General features: G+C 43.3%; 1 protein-coding gene across 1 annotated transcript; it reads right to left on the bottom strand.

Annotated features, from left to right (window-relative positions):
* Nucleotides 1-4,430: 4,430 nt before the first annotated feature.
* LOC145712219 (transformation/transcription domain-associated protein-like) lies at nt 4,431-15,931 on the bottom strand. The gene is made up of 8 exons (XM_081789904.1): nt 15,758-15,931; nt 14,973-15,593; nt 14,766-14,920; nt 14,322-14,709; nt 11,194-14,245; nt 5,349-11,126; nt 4,762-5,309; nt 4,431-4,717 (listed from the first exon to the last, which is right to left on the bottom strand). The coding sequence occupies exons 1-8, from the start codon at nt 15,825-15,827 to the stop codon at nt 4,479-4,481; spliced, it is 10,851 nt and encodes a 3,616-aa protein (XP_081646030.1). The 5' UTR covers nt 15,828-15,931; the 3' UTR covers nt 4,431-4,478.
* Nucleotides 15,932-16,642: the final 711 nt, after the last annotated feature.

The raw sequence follows: 16,642 nt of genomic DNA, 5'->3' as shown, positions 1-16,642 counted from the left end.
AATCTGACAATTTTGGGTTCCTTTTGATCCCCTTCGCCTGTGTCGATAGATCGATAAGTAAAGACGCCGCCGGGTTAAAACGTTACTTCAGTGAGAAAGTCTTCAGCCACTCAAAAAGTACTTGAGGACAGCTGAGCCGACTTATTACGCTGAAATTGGCCGTTTGAGCCCTTCTTTTGGGCCTTTTAAAGGTAAGCCAAGGCTTCAAAGCTCTTTCTAGCAAAAAAATGAATCGATACGATTTCATAGAAAACCAAGAATTCGACTTTTTCGGCGTTGAAAATGCTTGCAGACTTGAGCCATGCGAAAACGGCGGCACCTGCGTTTTCGCTCCTGGCTTAGAGCCTCCATATGGTAAGAGATTAGGCCTTGCCACGTCGTGAATTTTGATCCTCCGAAGTTGGAAAATTTCCCAATGGATTAGAATTTCCAAATTTACATTTATATTTTTACTCAAATTATTAATCGTCGATGCCAAAAAATAGTTGCCAGGGAAACCAAGTTTTTGGTTAGGTTCGGGTTAGGGTTAAGAGTAAGAGACTGGGTTGGCCCTGTCTTTGATTGAATATTTTCTGAACAAGAAAAGCTTCCCAGATGAAAACCCTCCACAGCCCTAATTAGGCATAAAAACAATCAAAGAAGTGAGAATGTTCCTAACTTGTTGTTCGGCGGTCGGGCTCGGTTCCAGTGGAAAGCGATTAGTTTGACAAATGGCGCAAGTCTCTTCCTTTATTTGCCCCTAACAGTGACAAGCAAAGTGTGTAAGCTCTGATTAATGGGCACTCGCTGCTCAAATTCCGAATCAAAAGCCTCAGCTGGCCAGATCTGAGGATACAATGGAATTACAGCAGATTCCTTTTCTTTTTATCAAAACCATTTTTTTCGTTTCCCATTCACCATTTTTCGCATGGGGATGATCCTAACCTAGTAGCAACAAATAGGCCCTTTATGGTGCGCTGGAGTGGGTTATTTTGATAAGGAGAGTGGGACAAAGCGGAGGAGAACCTTAAGAACACCCTTGTTTTCTCGCTCGAGGGCCAAAAGTAGCCATTGTCAGGTCAGGTGTTGAGAGGACCCTTAAGGATTATAGGCCCCTTGCCCCTTCGCAAACGATCGTAAATCAAAGTTCCCTGCGAAAATGCAAAAATTTTACCGACACCCTTAATCAACTCGCAAAGTCTTTAGTAGCCCTAATTCCGGCTTCTTTGATGGTTTCTATAATCAAAGATGCTCCTCAATATTCTTGCTCCGCCCTGGAATTCTTCACGGTTTTTTGAAAAAAAAAAAAAATTCCGGAAATTCCAAATCTGCGCTGCGTTTTGAACTTTTTCGAGGGCTTTATTTGACCTTGAGGTTTCTTTTTAGACCTTTTTGCATTGTAATTTTGAAGAGTCATGAAATAAGCAGTACTGAAACAGCTGGACAGCATGGGAAGAAAGTGGGACTTAATTTTGGGGATTTTTTAACACCAGTTTCGTCTGAGCTTGGTCTATTATCTTCTGAGCGGGCAGTATCAGAGCTAATCCTCTCTTCAGTGTGTCTTTGTGCGGCGGCTTTCGACGGGCTTCGCTGCGAGGTCACCATTGATTCCTGTTCTTCGGCCAGCTGCCAGGAAACGGGCTTATAATTTTGAACCCACCAAAGAACTTTCAGGGCTTCAATCTGAGATTTGCTCCCGCAAGATTTAGCCCAGCGGGGATTTGTTTTTACAGTGAATTACAGATCAAGTAAATGATGTCACTCCTAGCCCGAAAACATAGCACAACGCGACCTGTATCGACACAAGCCCTGGGTGGGAGTGCAAATGTCCGCCGGGGTGAGTAAATTTAAAAGAAATGGAAAACCATTGATTTTCACAAGTGAAATTTCGCCCTCGGCCCGTGTGCCTAACTCCCCATGAAATTTCCCTGATCGGAGCCACTGGGAAAGCTAATTGGTAAAAAGCACGAGCTTCAAAAAAAGTACCGCATTTTCGAGTCAAAATTGAAAATTTACAATTGAAAAAACACACGATCGGGGGGCACTTGACCGCTGTAGGACTCAATATCGTGGTCAAAAATGACCACTTGAAGGATTTAACCTGTTTGCGCGGCACACACGCCCTTGGCCCCTGTATTTGGCAAGGTGCAATAAATATATAATCTTGCTCGATTTAACTTGAATGCGATTCCTTTTCCTAGCTTCATGGGTTTTGGGCACACAAGATCGCAAAGCGGATGTTTTCTTTGCCAAGAAAGAAAAATTTGGCTGCAGCTTTCTTTGATAACGAAAATCAGCGAGAAAACGCGTGTGTGCCCAAAAATAGGAAGCTTGTGCGAGATAGACGTGGACGAGTGTGCCCTGAATCCGTGCCGCAACGGTGGCCAATGCAGCGATCGCCACAATGGCTTTGAGGTGCGTTATCGCCACTGATAAAGGAAAAAACTCACTACAGGACGGTGTTTAGTGCACCTGCGAAAAGGGCTTCGCTGGGAAAGTGTGCGAAATCTATGAGGACCCTTGCGATGGATTCGGTAAGGAGCACTTATGGCTGTTGGGCGAGATAAGAATTTAACCCTTCTCGAGTAGAAACAAGCTTACACGTGACAGAAAAAGGTATAAATCTTCTCCATAACCGTCATATTCCCAGACTGCTCCCTTCACGGCTTCTGCGTCGCGGACCCCTTCCCAAATTGCATCTGCGACCCTGGTAAGTCCCCTGCTCCATCGAATTCCCACGAGTTGACAACTTTTGCGAAGGTTTCAGCGGCGAACGGGTAGGGCGTCATTCGTGATAAGGACCTCACTTCTAATTATATCTTTATTTCAGTGTGAGAAGCAATTAGACGCTTGCGAAGCAACGAGGTGCGAGGCCGGTGGAACTTGAAAACGGGTTTTTACGAGCAAAAATAGGGGCTCAGCTGGAAGGGTCCAATTAAATAAAGCATAACCCTTAAAAAGTTACTCTCAAAACATGACCTATCCAGAGTATATTTGCCTGTGCCCGGAAGGAGTGACTGGATACAGGTGCCAGGTTCAATGTGGCGGAGAGATAAGGAACGTACCATCGAATTGTGGTTTTTACGCAATAATTAGGAAAAAACTAAACGATAGGAAAATTTAATTCTCAATAATCAATATCCAAATTTCGCCGATCAAGCATCTCGCTCCTGGATTAAAATATCATCCCCCATCCGCCACATGTTTTTAAACCCCCCAGCCCCATATGTATCCACCTAGCAACCTGCTTCAAATAAATCCATAATTGTAAAATTTCATATTTTTTTGCAATAAACACAGCCTTCGAAAAATTGATTAGATTTCGTTGTGTACCAAATTCAAGGTTATCCCGGGAGAAACCGGCGGTTTCGATTGCCAGTCCGGATTATCCAAGAAGATACAGCAATTCGATCACGTGCAGTTGGCGCGTCCTTGCCCCAGCTGAGTTTAGGATAGGTGAGCGACAATTGATAGCAACAAATTGTTATGCGGCCGAACATGCGCCGTTTTGTTTAGAAATTCCATGTTTCAGAAAATATAAAGACGATATCATCTTCAATACTGCATTTTAAAGCCTATAATTTAATTTCTATTCGATAAATGAAAGAATGTTGAAAAGCAATTATCGAATTAACCGGATTAGTTTTTATAACCTCTTCTGTCCAGACATCGTCGATTTCGACGTAGAAGATGGATCAGATTGTCTCTACGATGTTCTCACGATCAGGGCGGAAGCGCTTCCGGAAGCAACTTCTTCAATAGATGTTCGCGAGATGAAACTCTGCGGCAACTCCTGGAAAGGCGAATCGTTGTTTTTCAACGAAACAAGTCATCAGATCGTGAATTTGGAGTTCAAGACAAACGAGTTTTTCAGCAGAAGAGGTTTTTTACTGGCATTAGAGGTTGGTCTTCCTTGATTTCAAAGGTTACAAAGCGACCTTTAGCTAAAAGAAGACAAGTCAAATGAAATGAAAAGGGCGGCCGTCGGCGACGAATTGTCATCTGTTTCCCAAGGATCTTCCACTGTCAGTGCAACTTTCGGAAGTACCACTCAGATTGGAGAATCTACTGGCTACTATTCAGTAAAAACTTCAACACCGAATGCCAGGACAATGACTATTAAACAAGTAAAAACAGTATTTTCGTTCAATCAAATGATGATTTTCAGCCCTCTTCTAAAATTGAACCCTCTTCAGGAGCGTTCACCGCAATCCCTCTTGAGTCGAAATTGAAATCCACTCAGCCGGAATTAGAAAATTTATCTCAACCCACAGTGGTCAAAAATAATGAACAGTTGTTTACCATACCTACGATAGAGAAGAATCTTTTGATGATTGGAGTTTCCTGCTTTATTTGTGCCGTTAACATCGGAATCATTTCTGCGAGATTATTTTGTAAAGAAAGAAGAAGGTCGAAATACAGAAGCTATGATAGTGTTTGAAAAAAACAACTTTATGTGTGATCAATAAGGATTTATTAGCATATTAAATTTACAGAAATCATAACCAGGGGTAGAATGAAGGATCTGCTCTTGCGAGCATGGCAGGATTGGAAGCTTGAAGGACGATTTTTGTCGCATCCTTGTTCAATTTTTCTAGGTTCAAGGCAACCGCATTTGCTTTGGTTTGAGTTGCGATTCCCCAGGCATTTGTATCTGCAATGAGTTCCTCGTCTCTGATGATTGCTTTAGAGACTCCGTTGGTGACAAACGAGTCTGCAAGCATCGATTGACAAGTCGCTAGAAATTGTTACAAAGAGGAAAGTATATTTTATGTTACTTACATTGAATGGCTTCGACCAGAGCATGAGGAGATCCGCAGAAAGTGAGAATTGACATCAGATTCGGCGTTAGTCGAATTGATTTGGGACTTGAACTTTCGATCTTTTGCCCAATGATGAACAACGATCCAGTTTTTCTGTCAATCAACCATCGCGAAGGAGCAACAGCGTTGAGGTTGTAACAGTAAGACACAACACTTTGGACCGCGATCGAGAGCAAGAATCGGCCCTTGAAAGCGAGGAAGTCCACATGACTCGGGAAGGTCGATTTCGCCCAGTTGAAAAAAATGTCCTTGGGGACGTAGGAGTGAGTGATGTTCGAGAAGGTTTCTTTCAGCAAACTGTCGCTTGGCGCATTTTCTTTCTGAGGCGAAGAAATTCGAGAAAAGTAAGAGCTGAGGGGAGAATCGCGATCTTGTTTCTTGATGCAGCTTTTTTGGTAAATCTGCCAGAGAGTTTCGCCATCTTCTTTGTGCTCGACTAGCTTTTGTAAAGGACCGAGGGGGATGATCTTGAGTGATTCTATTGTCAGTCCGCGTCGAGAAGTTAACCTGAATTACCTATAAATAAAATCGAAGCATCTTGATTACCTGGAGGTTGATAGAATCGGATTTATAGCTCGCTTGAGCTGACTCGATCGTTCCTCTCTTCGAGGCTCAGAGGCATGTTGTGGCGGAAATTGATCATCGACGAAGCACAAGAACTTGTAAATACGACCATTTTTCCCCAAGAAAGAAATCTGTTTCACAATCGCATCAAATTGGTCAAGAATGACGCCTTTCGAAATGATTTTGGAAACGCGTATGAAGGTTTTTGGTTCTTTTGGCTCTAAACTTTGCCCAGGAACTTCGATTTCTCCGTCGATATATCTCCAGTTAGAGAGATAAAAGTACTTCTTTCCATTTTTGATGACATTTTCCAACTTTCTGATCCACTTTCGCAATTTTGTAGAACATTGTGGGATCAAATTTGCCATTTCAGAAATGTTGATTTTCGATTCATCTTCCAACACTGCTTGGAGTCCGAGATCACGTGGGTATTCTTCCAAGAATTTTTTCATTGACTGTTCATCCGCTACTTCTCCCTGTACGTTCTTTCTGAAGTCGGCTACAGAGTGGCGCAATGATTTGATGAAATCAAGATATGCAGGCTCTTTGGCTGCGTTAACAGAGTTCGTGTTGCTGTATTGAATGTGCAAGCAGCATTTGAGCAGTCCTCTCATTTGGCGAATGAGACTTTCCGCCCAGGTTTCTCTAATGCCCTTGATCGTTTCAATCATCGCTTCAGTAGACGCCAATAAAGGAGGGAACTCATCCCGTAGCAGATACATGAGCCTTGAGCAGCAGCAGCCCGTGGCAGAGTCGACGTTGATGTTTTTCTGTTTGTTCTCCATTTTGACACTCAAGTATTTTGTTCTAATTGGAAGATACACTGCTAAAGGATATTTCTTCGCGATTTTGTACAGAATAGTTCGAAGTCGATCTTCACGTCTTTGCGCAAGTTCGGAATGTCCACAAGGTCTGCAGAGCGAATTTATGAGCTGCGGAATCCAGGGCAGCCATTGAATGGCGGGAACTGAATCAGCGATTTGATCGAGAACTTCTAGCACGGGTTCAGTGAAGTCCCATGTCAAGCAATAAATGACATTTGGCATAAATGTACCGCTAGCTTGCTGCCTACTTGCTTGAAGCAACGCTGTAAGAGCAGTAGCTGCGTGTGGAGCACAGTCTTTATTACTAGCCACGGCTTTCTCAAGATTTTCCGCCACCAGCCATTCGGCCCAGTGACCCCAAGCTTGGACAGAATCGTGAACTTGGACGGCTTGACAGAATGTCAAAGAAGGATCTTGGGGTGGGGACTTGACTTTTCCTTGAAGTTTGGCTTTGAGTGCAAGAATCTCGGATTGCTCCGGCGGCTTGAAAAATCGAAGAGATGTTTCTTGAATGACTTTTAGGTGGCGATCATCTTGATTGTTCATCGTCAAGTAGCACTTGATCTGCTCAATGGTTCGGATGTAACAATCGAAGACGGAGACGGAAGGAATCTGGTTAATTTGTTGAAGACTTTCAAGAGCGGATGTGAGCTGTCCGTGAATTCTAGCGATTCGGGCGTAGTAAATAAAGTCTGTAGCTGATGCATGCATTCCAACATTGCTCTGGTCAGTGCCAATCTGCTCGTACTGAGTCACGATCGACTGGTATTGATGATGATGCCAGGTGACAATATCCGACCAGTGAGACAAGGGGTCGGAAATTAGCGGCAAACGATTTTTCCAGCGCTTGACGATGTCCTTTATTGACTCTTTTCCTTTTTCAGTGCCAATAAGGCTTCCACCGAGGCATTCATGAATCGTAGCGGCTTCGTTCAGCTCCACAATTTGATGTGCAGCCCTGAGAAGAGGAGCATGAGCGGAAGAGACGATTTTTGGGAGCTTTCTCCAAGCTCGAATCGCTTCAAGGACCGACATTCGCGAGTGTTTATCGACGACAGCAACATCAAAGTCGACCTCTTTGTTGACATCTTCAATGCATTTTCTGATCGACAGGTATCCCTTGTAAAGATGAACTCGCCAAGTTTGATGACTCTTTGAAGACTGTTCTAGAGTAACAACCGCATCTTTCATTATATTCCAAGTATTCGGCAGTTTCCAGCAACACTCGGCAGCAAGTACAGTGTCTTTCTGATGCGCAGCGTGCGAGTAGAGACTTTCCCATGAATTTAGCTCTTTGCAGCACGTGATCCAGCTTTCGCGCCAGAGATCGTATTCAGAATAGTCTTTTGGTGACAAATTTTGCTTTTGTTTTTCAGAGTGAATCAATTTTTCCAGCAATGTTTGAGCATCATCGTATTTTGCTTGTTCCATAAAATGAAGAGCCTTTGAAGTCTCAGCAAATTGACAGCGAGACTCCCAAACAGATGTTTTCCAAGTCGCCTCCCCAAGATGATCGTAGATTTGCGCAAGAACGACGGCAGCGTTTTGCCCTGGTGGTTGCTCCAAGTCGACAACATCTCTTTTTCCCTGGCTCTGCTCCCTGGCGATTGTTTCTTCCAAAGTGACGGCTGCAAGGGGTTGGAGGGGATACGTCTCAGAAAGGTATCGTAAATGGTAAGGTTTGAGATCGACGGGTGGAGATAAACTGACAATCGACTCAACGAAAGCCACAATATCATCAGTTCGATGAGATGGGTGAGACAGAAGCATGAATTGGCGCAGGTGCTTCCCAACAATCTGGTGCTGTTTAGTTGGAATCGCCTTCCAAATTGAAGGAAAGACGAATTTCCAAACATATCTTGCCAATTTCGGAGAAGCAAAGCCCAGTTCGGATAAGCAACCCAGCAAGTTTTCAGCATTGAAGTTTTCGCTTATCTCATTGTTCGAAGAAGTCAGCCGACTGAACAGCTCGCGATGCCGATCTGGCCCAATTCCATCTTCGTCGTAGTCGTTGAGAAGTTTTCCGCTTTCAAAGAGCGTTGCGAGGCTTTGGAAAATTGGTATTCGCCTGAGCAGACTTGGTTTTTGCTTGTTGACTCTTCTGAGAAGCAAAGCAAGGGCGATTGGAAGGAAGTTAGTCGAAAGTTGATCCCAAATTTGGGTGGAGAAAATAAAGAGGACGGCTTGAGTAATGTCATTTGGAACCCATTCGGAGTAGAGATCGAAGAATTTCATTCGCATCGTTCGATCAGAATGGCTCATTCCCCAGAGATATGCACCTTCGAGTTTTGGTATCAGATCTCCCTGGTTACCAGTACCGTCTGTTCCCCGCTCATCGTAGTAGACATTGAAAATGATGTCCAAGTAGCGAGCTTGTACCTTGATAAGTCTTTCCTTCTCGATTTTCTTCTCGTCGAAAAGATCCTCAAGTCGTCTGGATAAATTAACAAATAGCTTCGGGAGGATCAACCCTCGTTCTTTTGCCGTCAAAATTCCAGATTTGACCCACGAAGCAGTAGATTCGACAATTGCTTCAATTAAAGCAATGGAGTCAGACCTCTCAATCAGTTGAATTACTGAAGTAACAGACTGCTGGCTCAAGAACGTTTTTCTAGCTTCGGTATTGATGGAACTTAGCCGCCCTTGCAAAATCTCGAAGATTGTCAGAATCTGGCCTTGAATGAGACCACTTTGTCTCTCATCATTCCTCGGGTTCTGTGGAGACATGACATTGGTGGAGAGGTGTTCTTTCGAAACCCGATGAAATAATCTGACCAAGTTGTAAGAAACGTCTTCAACAAGGCCTGGAAGCTCTTTGCAGGAATCAACAAGGATAAGGTATCTTCGCATTTCAGGAATGGGATCTGCAGAGTTCTCGCATTGACTGAACCCTTCATTCAGTTGATGAGAAATTGTTTCTCTCATTGGCTGAAGATTGGGATGAGAGCCGTATTTCGATACGATTTCTTTTAGCAAATTCTTGAGTCCAGCATAAATTCGAAGGTCAGCCTTGCAAATTAAGTTGATGAGTGTGTCTTGCATAGCGAGGACCTCATTTATCGAGTTCGGAACAATATGGACGAGCTCTTTGAGGGTCATCATTGCTGAAACTGCTTCAGATGACTTTTGCTCGGAGCCGTCGATTGATTCGAAACATTTTTCGATCACTTGAAGGCGGAGAGGGATGTTTTCCCAGAGATTATTTTCGTAAATTGTCTTGAAAACGCCTTTGCATTTGTTGATTATTTCTGCTGAAGCTCCGCTTTGCTCGACGGTACTAAAGTACTGATTCATGATTCTTATGAGGAAACTGATGATGGTCTCGGCATGTTTCTTTTCCACGATTGAAACTGGATTAGGAGATTCTAGTGAGCGTTTCTGCCAGTTGATAAGCATCGCTCCGAGTTTTACTGCAAGACATCGTTGTTCGCTGAAATTGCTGCTCGACAAGCGACTCATATTCGGCACCATCACCCCGACGAGTCCAGATTTATCTTTGCACTCAAAGAACGTGTCTGAGTGCCGCTCGATGAGACCTACAACATGGCTGAGTTGAGCAGAAGCACGGAGTATTTGAAATTCTTCGACGAGAATTCTCCTCGTCACAGCTGCCACGTCATCCATTCGACCGTCTTTGGACAATTTTCCAATAAGAATATCAAGCGCTTGGTCGACTAGAATTTTCGAATGCATTCCAAAAGCGCGGAGCAATCTTTCATAAAGATCAAGGACTACTGCTCGATCGACGTTGAAGTTTTTAGCAATCATGGCAAGGAGAAGATGTCCATTAAATTTGGTAAAAGGTTCCATTGAAGTAGCGTCAGAGGCAATGCATGGGCTACTGTACTCGGTGATTCTGCTGATGCGGAATCTCTCGGTAGGGTCGTTGCTGTCCTGAATGTAGCTGTAGCAGTTCTGGACGAGGAATTGGAGAAGATGCAAAACAGAGACTTTAACATGATCACTAGCATCAGGATTCCACTCGACAACTTGAGCCACCGCTATTCCTACGAGATCGTATCGCCCTGGTTGACCAAGCACTCTCTCGAGCGACTTATCATCCCGGCTCTGTACCAACAGTGGAATGGCAATGTTTTCCATGATATCAGCTTTAACACGCTCTGAGAAATCATTCTTATTCCAGTTTTCAAAGATCTGCCGGAGAACAAAATGTCGATCTTCCGCTGAAAAGCTTCTTGGCATTTCATTTTTGAGCCAAAACTTCACTTCACTGAATTGACACATGTTCCGAATTTGAAACACTTTCTGAAGCTCAAAAAGGATGATCGTATCTCGATGACATTCTTTGACGGCGCGGAGAAAAATGTCGGCGATCAACACAATTTCTCTGTAATCTTCGGTTGGGCACGTATTCTGGATCTTGTTATTCAGCCATGTTGTGTTCCACACATTCACGAGCTTTTTAATGAGAGGCTGGAGCTTTTCATCTGATAGTTTAATCGACTGACTGATCTTCTCAATTAGCTGGATCACATGATAGAGGATGATGGAGCTCTTGTCTAGCCTATCGATCTTCCCATGCTGGAGGGTCTTGTCGATTATGTTTGAAGTAGTAAAAATAAGAGCTTCATGCAATACCCTTTCTTTGTCGAATGCTAGAAACTGGCCAATGAGCCGGGTCCAACCAGGATGAGCAAGTTTTTCCATCGAAAGAAGATTTTCATACGCTTTCTGTGAGTCAAATTTGATCACCTTGCAGAAGAACATCGCAAGGTGAGCGTGCACTTCTTCCAAATAAAATCCAAGCTCTTCTTCTGTATCAATGATAAGCTGCATCAGTGCCTCTAGATTTGCTGCAGAGTTCTCACTGATTTGGCCAAGTGGGAAGACTTCCGCAGTTGCTACGGCCATTTTTAGCAGATCGGTATGAGAGCGACTTTGATGGACTGTTTCGACAATGCGCTTTAGGGTTTCCCTAAGAGAAGATCATAAAAGAACTTGCTTCAAATACTAGTGTTCTATCAAATTTGATCTCATTCCTGAAATGCGTCGCAAATCGATCATACAACTTGAGTGTTTTCGGCAACAATCGACTAAGAACTGCTAGTCGTTCAATCACGTAACAATCCATATCTTCAAATCGAGGGCATGATCTTGGCGTAATCTTCTCAAGAATCGGCTTCAATTCGCTGTGAATGAAATCCATCGTAATCTCAGTCTCTTTCTTCGCCATTGTTTTTTCGAGAAAGAATTCCAAACAAGCCTCAGCGCTTTTCATCAGCTCTTCGTCCTTTTTCTTTTCTTTCAGCTGCGTCATGTTTTGGTAAAGAGCGGAGAAGATGTCTTCTCTGAGCTTTTTGATGTTGCAGCAATGGGACATGACACGCATAGCTTCAATTCTGAGCGGAGTCAGGGAATTTTCATAGCCATGCTCGTTCTTGATCATCCACTTTTTGTAACAGTCCCGGTTTATATAATTTTCATCGGCGGACATGATCTTGAACGTTTCGACCAGGAAGGTATGGCATTCAGCAGTAGGCTCAGGACTGTAAGCAAATACAGGAGGGTCCAGGCCGAGGCAAAACGCAGAGCCGTTCAGAATACCAATCTGGATTGGAATTGCCTTGTAGTTCATGTTTCCGAGTTTTCCTTTTGACGGAAGCTGGAAAGGTGGAATTTCAAGAATAGTTTCATATTTACCGACGATTTGAAGAATGATTTCAGAAGTGTCTTTTCCAGCTTCTTTAGCGATTCGTTGAAGAGTCTTCTGCGAGAAATCGCGGACAATTTTGAAGGGAGAAATGATATCAGCAACCATCGCCTTCAGAAGCGATTCTCTGGCCAAATTCGTATCTTGAGGGTTGATGTTTTTCGAATCGTCAAGAAAGACGCGTTGGATGAGTTTCCAAAGAGTAGCATGCGTCAGCTCGACGGTTGAAAAAGAAACTTCGTTTTCCAAATCTCGGAGAATGTACAAAAGCGCCTTGTAGAACGGTAAGCTGTGCTCGTAGACCCATGTCAGGGGGAAGTACTCGAGAAGCTTTTCAATGACGTTTCTAGCGGCGGACTTGATGTACCAGCTACGCTCGTAGCAGACTTGTTGGAGTTCGCGGGCGATGACGACGAAGAATGGGAGCTTGGTGACTTTGACTCCATTTTCAAGCAGCAAAGTAGCAGTTTCATAAGCGACTTTTACCAAACTGAACACAGCAGAGGAAATGACATCGATGTTGCACTCCTGTAGCTCAAATGTATTCACGATCGCTTCGACAATGTAGACCATCTTGCTGTTCTGATCATTCATCAACGGTAGCTCACTCATTGGAGATACGTAAAAACCGCAATCAGCAATGACTAAGTGGCGGATCAACGTTTCAATGTGGAATCGAGCGACATCGGAGATCGAAGAATCTTCGAACTGGAGACTGTAAATTAGCCCTTGGATGGTCTTTCTGATTAGATTTTCGGGAATGTCCATGTTTTTGCCACATTTGAAAAGCTTCGCTGTCTCTTTTTGCCGGAAAAGATCATTCGCTTTGGTGAAGAAAAGATTGTACTTGACTTGGTCCGTGATTTCCCGCTGTTCTTTTTCGATGAAAGAGGTAAGGATAAGAACAAGTAATTGAACACAAGATCGACGGGTGAAATCGTTTGATTCTTTTGACCCAAGAAGCTCCAACGCGCTTTCAGCTAATTTTTCAAGAGGAATTTCCATCTTCACGTCGCTGAATTCCATCACCATGATTTGCGAAAAGGCCTTGTTGAAGTCAACCCATTCCAATTGAGGGGCTTCTCTCAGCGAGCTCCTGTTCTCGCCACCGAATTTTCCCAGAATTCGGAATGCTGCTGTGCAACAGTTTTCCCTCTCCTTGCTCGATCGAATGATATCATCGCGATTGATGATGTCCCACAGTGCTCGCATCATTTGAGGCCGAACAGGTCGAATCTTTTCTTGCAAGAAGTCTGGTTGGAGATTGTCGACGAAGAGCTCCAATGTTCGGAGACCCTGAGAGATCAATGTTGGACCGCCTTTGAGCGCCTCGACCAGAGGCTCCATCAGTTCATTCATCAAAGGAAGCAGGTAAGAAAGACGGACAGGGACGGTCAAACAGAGCTCGATGAAAAGATCGTGCATGTCTGGCCAATGCAGCTCAGCCTGTAGATGATTCATTGCTCGAAGGAGTTTCGGAAGAATCGGGAGAAACTCTTGGTAAAGTTTTTCATGAACACCGCCGGAAATCGATCGAAAGAGGGATCGAAGCAGCATGAAAAAATTCTGAGGATCCTTGGCGTGAACAGCATGTTTCAAGGCTCCGCTGACGATTTGTTCGAGATGAGGTCTGAGCATTTCTTCGTTTTCGCCGCGCAAATGAATGACTGTTCCGAACAGCTGTTTGAAAAGAAGAAGGTAGAGACCTGAACGTTTTCCAGGATTGCCCATTTCTGGCATCTTTGCAATTGCATGCTTCACGAGAATCGACGAAAACTCAAACGAGTAGTGCTGTCTTGTGAGAATTGGATGTGCCACGTGATGAAGAAGAGGATTTTCATGCATTCGATCGATCAGAAATTCCATGATATCACTGCTAACGATTTTGAAGGCCGGTAGTGGGAGGTTCAGAAAAGTATTGGCAAAGTACTCCAGAGTGTCTTTGAGATCCTTGTCCGATTTACCCACGCTGCTCAAAGTGTAAATATCAACTGACTTCAAGACATTGACGCCGAATTTGTTGTAGAGTTGACGTTCGGATGGACCAAAGTCTGGTAGACGACTGTGTATGTTCATTTCGTTGATACGATGACTATATAAATAGATTGTGACCATTTTTGCCCCACAGACGAGCAGTTTAAGAAGCTGCTTGTTTTCCTGAAAAGTCGCTTCCATTTGCCGACGCTCTTCCTCGTCTTTTGGTGGTTTCGATTTTCGGATGCAGATGAGATCATAGTTTGCCATTGAGACGAGGCGATCAGTGAAAACATTCATAATTTTCATCAACAATTTTCTTGCTTCTTTTTGTGTCAAAGATGGATCTTTTGATTGACGGATGCAGTCGATAAGGGTAACCACTAATTTTGCGGAAAATACATGAGCGCCTTTTCAGAGTTATATTTTTCTGATTTGAGACGAAATATTTTCAAAATTTTTGAATCAAAAATATTAACTCCTTGCCTAGTTGCAGAGTATCATCGTGTAAATTCGTCATGTAAGTAAAAACCGCTGCTGAGATGATTTCATAGGGAAGCATCGTCCTCAATTGATGAACAAGCTCTGCAATGACATGATATCCGAGCGGACGAATATGCTCGCGAACGGTCAAGCCTTGGCCAAAGAGAATCTGATCGTCGAATAATTCTTTCAGGTGGGGGATGAACGCTTGTTTCAGCTCTGTATTTGAGATATGACGGACTGCGATGATGAGCTCTTTACGATAAGCAGCTTTTTCAGAAGGACAAGATTTCAGTGTCCGCAAAAGTCCCAGAAGCAGATCACGTGAGTATGGCATGATGTTTTGGGGGAAGAGCTTGACGAAATACGCAACCAAGGATAAGCTTTTGATCTTGTAAAAAGGTCCAGAAATTTGACTTCCTTGTGATAAAATTTGAAGAGTTTGACCTGTTCCTGTACGCCAATAAGATTAACATAAAGTTCTCTTCTGAAATCTGGCCGAGCTATGGCTTGTGGAGACGGAGAAAGAGCCAGGACGGCTGAAATAAGTTGGAAAAGATCATCAAGTCTTTCGCGGTAAAGTTGATACATCAAAACCACAGCTTTATCATGGTCACAAAAGTATCGAAAGAAAAACTAATTCAGTAAAGGAACCATTTCCTATTGGAGCTTCAATCAGAACTACCAATGAATTCAGAGCTTTGGGAATGTAGGTTCTTGTCGTCAGAGTTCCACCACTATTGACAATTTGATTGTGAGCGTTTACCCGGTAAGTCATCTTGGTCAGAAAGCCAATTTTGGTTTCATCCGGCGTTTGTCCAGGGACGTACTTTGGAGGGTTTTCGAAGAAATGCTCCATTGAGCCGGGCAAGGACTGGTACATCATTCGAACAGTAATGAGAAAGTCTCGGACATCGCTGGAAATCGGCGGCCGGCAATTCTTGTAAAGATCGATGAGGATTTTCAGCGCGATCGAAGCGTTGTCTTCGTTGTCTTTTTTGATCAGCTGGAAACACATCGAAGAAATCTCACGCTCATTTCGTTTTATCACTGATTCTTGAGTGGGCAGCCGGGAGATGGTTTCAAGCATGAGCTTTCTGAGCTTTTGCCTGGGATTTTCGGCGACAAAGACGGGCTCATCGTTTGCGAGGAGATGGCAATAGGCGGCTACGATTCTGATGAGGGACTGAACTTGTTCTCCAGATGCTCCAGCTCGGCTTTCGACGAGTTCGATGATGTTTTTGGCAGCTTGGACGGTTGAATGATTGACCGAGTCTGAACAATCAAATTTATTTATGTAAATGTTACAAATTGTAAATTCCGTTAATTTCACACTAGCACGTGTTGAGGTTACATGTAATTAGTTCATCGGGAAATTAAAAATCAATAAAGTACTTATTATTTCTGTAGTCTTATACTTTATGGTTTTTGTTTTCTACCTGATTTAATTGCATTTTCAATCGTCAAAAGCTCATTCTGCAGCAATTTGGTGACCCTTGCGCTGTCCATTTTTCTTATAAAATCTTCATTTATTCTTCAATTCATTGGTTTCTTCTCTATAACTACAGTTGAACTTTCCTCTTTTGACGAGATCGAGAGGATCTTTAGGCGTCCTCTAGTGACCCTCCTCCAGAGGGGCCTCAGGTCATCTCCCATTACAACCAATAGGAGACCCAGGAAGCGATCCGCTTGGAGCGCTATTAATTCAGCTGGATGAGGGGAAGAATTCTCCATATTTACGCAAGTTCTCCGCCAAATGATAATCAATGTCGCCAATAGAAGTGGGAAAATTCATACTTCTCATTTCGGCTATTAGGTTGATTTCTAGAAGACGAAAATTGTCATTTGAATCATCGAAATCTAGAAATGTTAGGATTCTAGCGTTCTTGCAATGAACTGAGAAAGATATCCTTTTCATTGACTTCGAGAATCTTCCACTGACATGAGACAACTCATCTCTGCTTTTGACTCAACCGATAAAACCCGATCGAGCCAAATTCCGACGCGCGACAAATTTTTCTCAAGCTTCATTTTCACTCGTCTTTTTTTTTACTTCAAAAAAGAGTCACTTTTGAAACTCCGATTCTCAAAAAAGGTATTTTCCTCAAAACTATCCCTTCATGTTGAAAATCGTTTTCCAGAGCTCAAAAATGGATACTCAAGAAGAAAAGAAAAACCAGGAGAAGCAGGAAGAGACGAAGAAGGAAGAAAACCAGGAGCAGATTTATAATTTTTCAGATTTTTCAGCAGAACAAGGGTGAAGTCAAATCAGTACTTTTCTCCTTTCTAAGCTGGTTACGCGAAATAATAACTCTGAGCAGGAG

Source organism: Oikopleura dioica, chromosome 1 (genome assembly GCF_907165135.1).
Source record: "Oikopleura dioica chromosome 1, OKI2018_I68_1.0, whole genome shotgun sequence".
Taxonomy (NCBI): Eukaryota; Metazoa; Chordata; class Appendicularia; order Copelata; family Oikopleuridae; genus Oikopleura; species Oikopleura dioica.
Note: the sequence above shows the minus strand (reverse complement) of the source record. Positions and strands in the feature narration are given on the sequence as shown.

What these genes read in the sequence shown, in the direction of transcription:
- LOC145712219 (XM_081789904.1), bottom strand. Translation starts at nt 15,827, where the DNA reads ATGGACAGCGCAAGGGTCACCAAATTGCTGCAGAATGAGCTTTTGACG. An exon ending in TTATTGGCGTACAGGAACAG is followed by an intron (nt 14,710 to 14,765) that starts GTCAAACTCTTC and finishes CCTTTTTACAAG; the next exon opens with ATCAAAAGCTTATCCTTGGT. An exon ending in CCGATTCTATCAACCTCCAG is followed by an intron (nt 5,310 to 5,348) that starts GTAATCAAGATG and finishes TAGGTAATTCAG; the next exon opens with GTTAACTTCTCGACGCGGAC.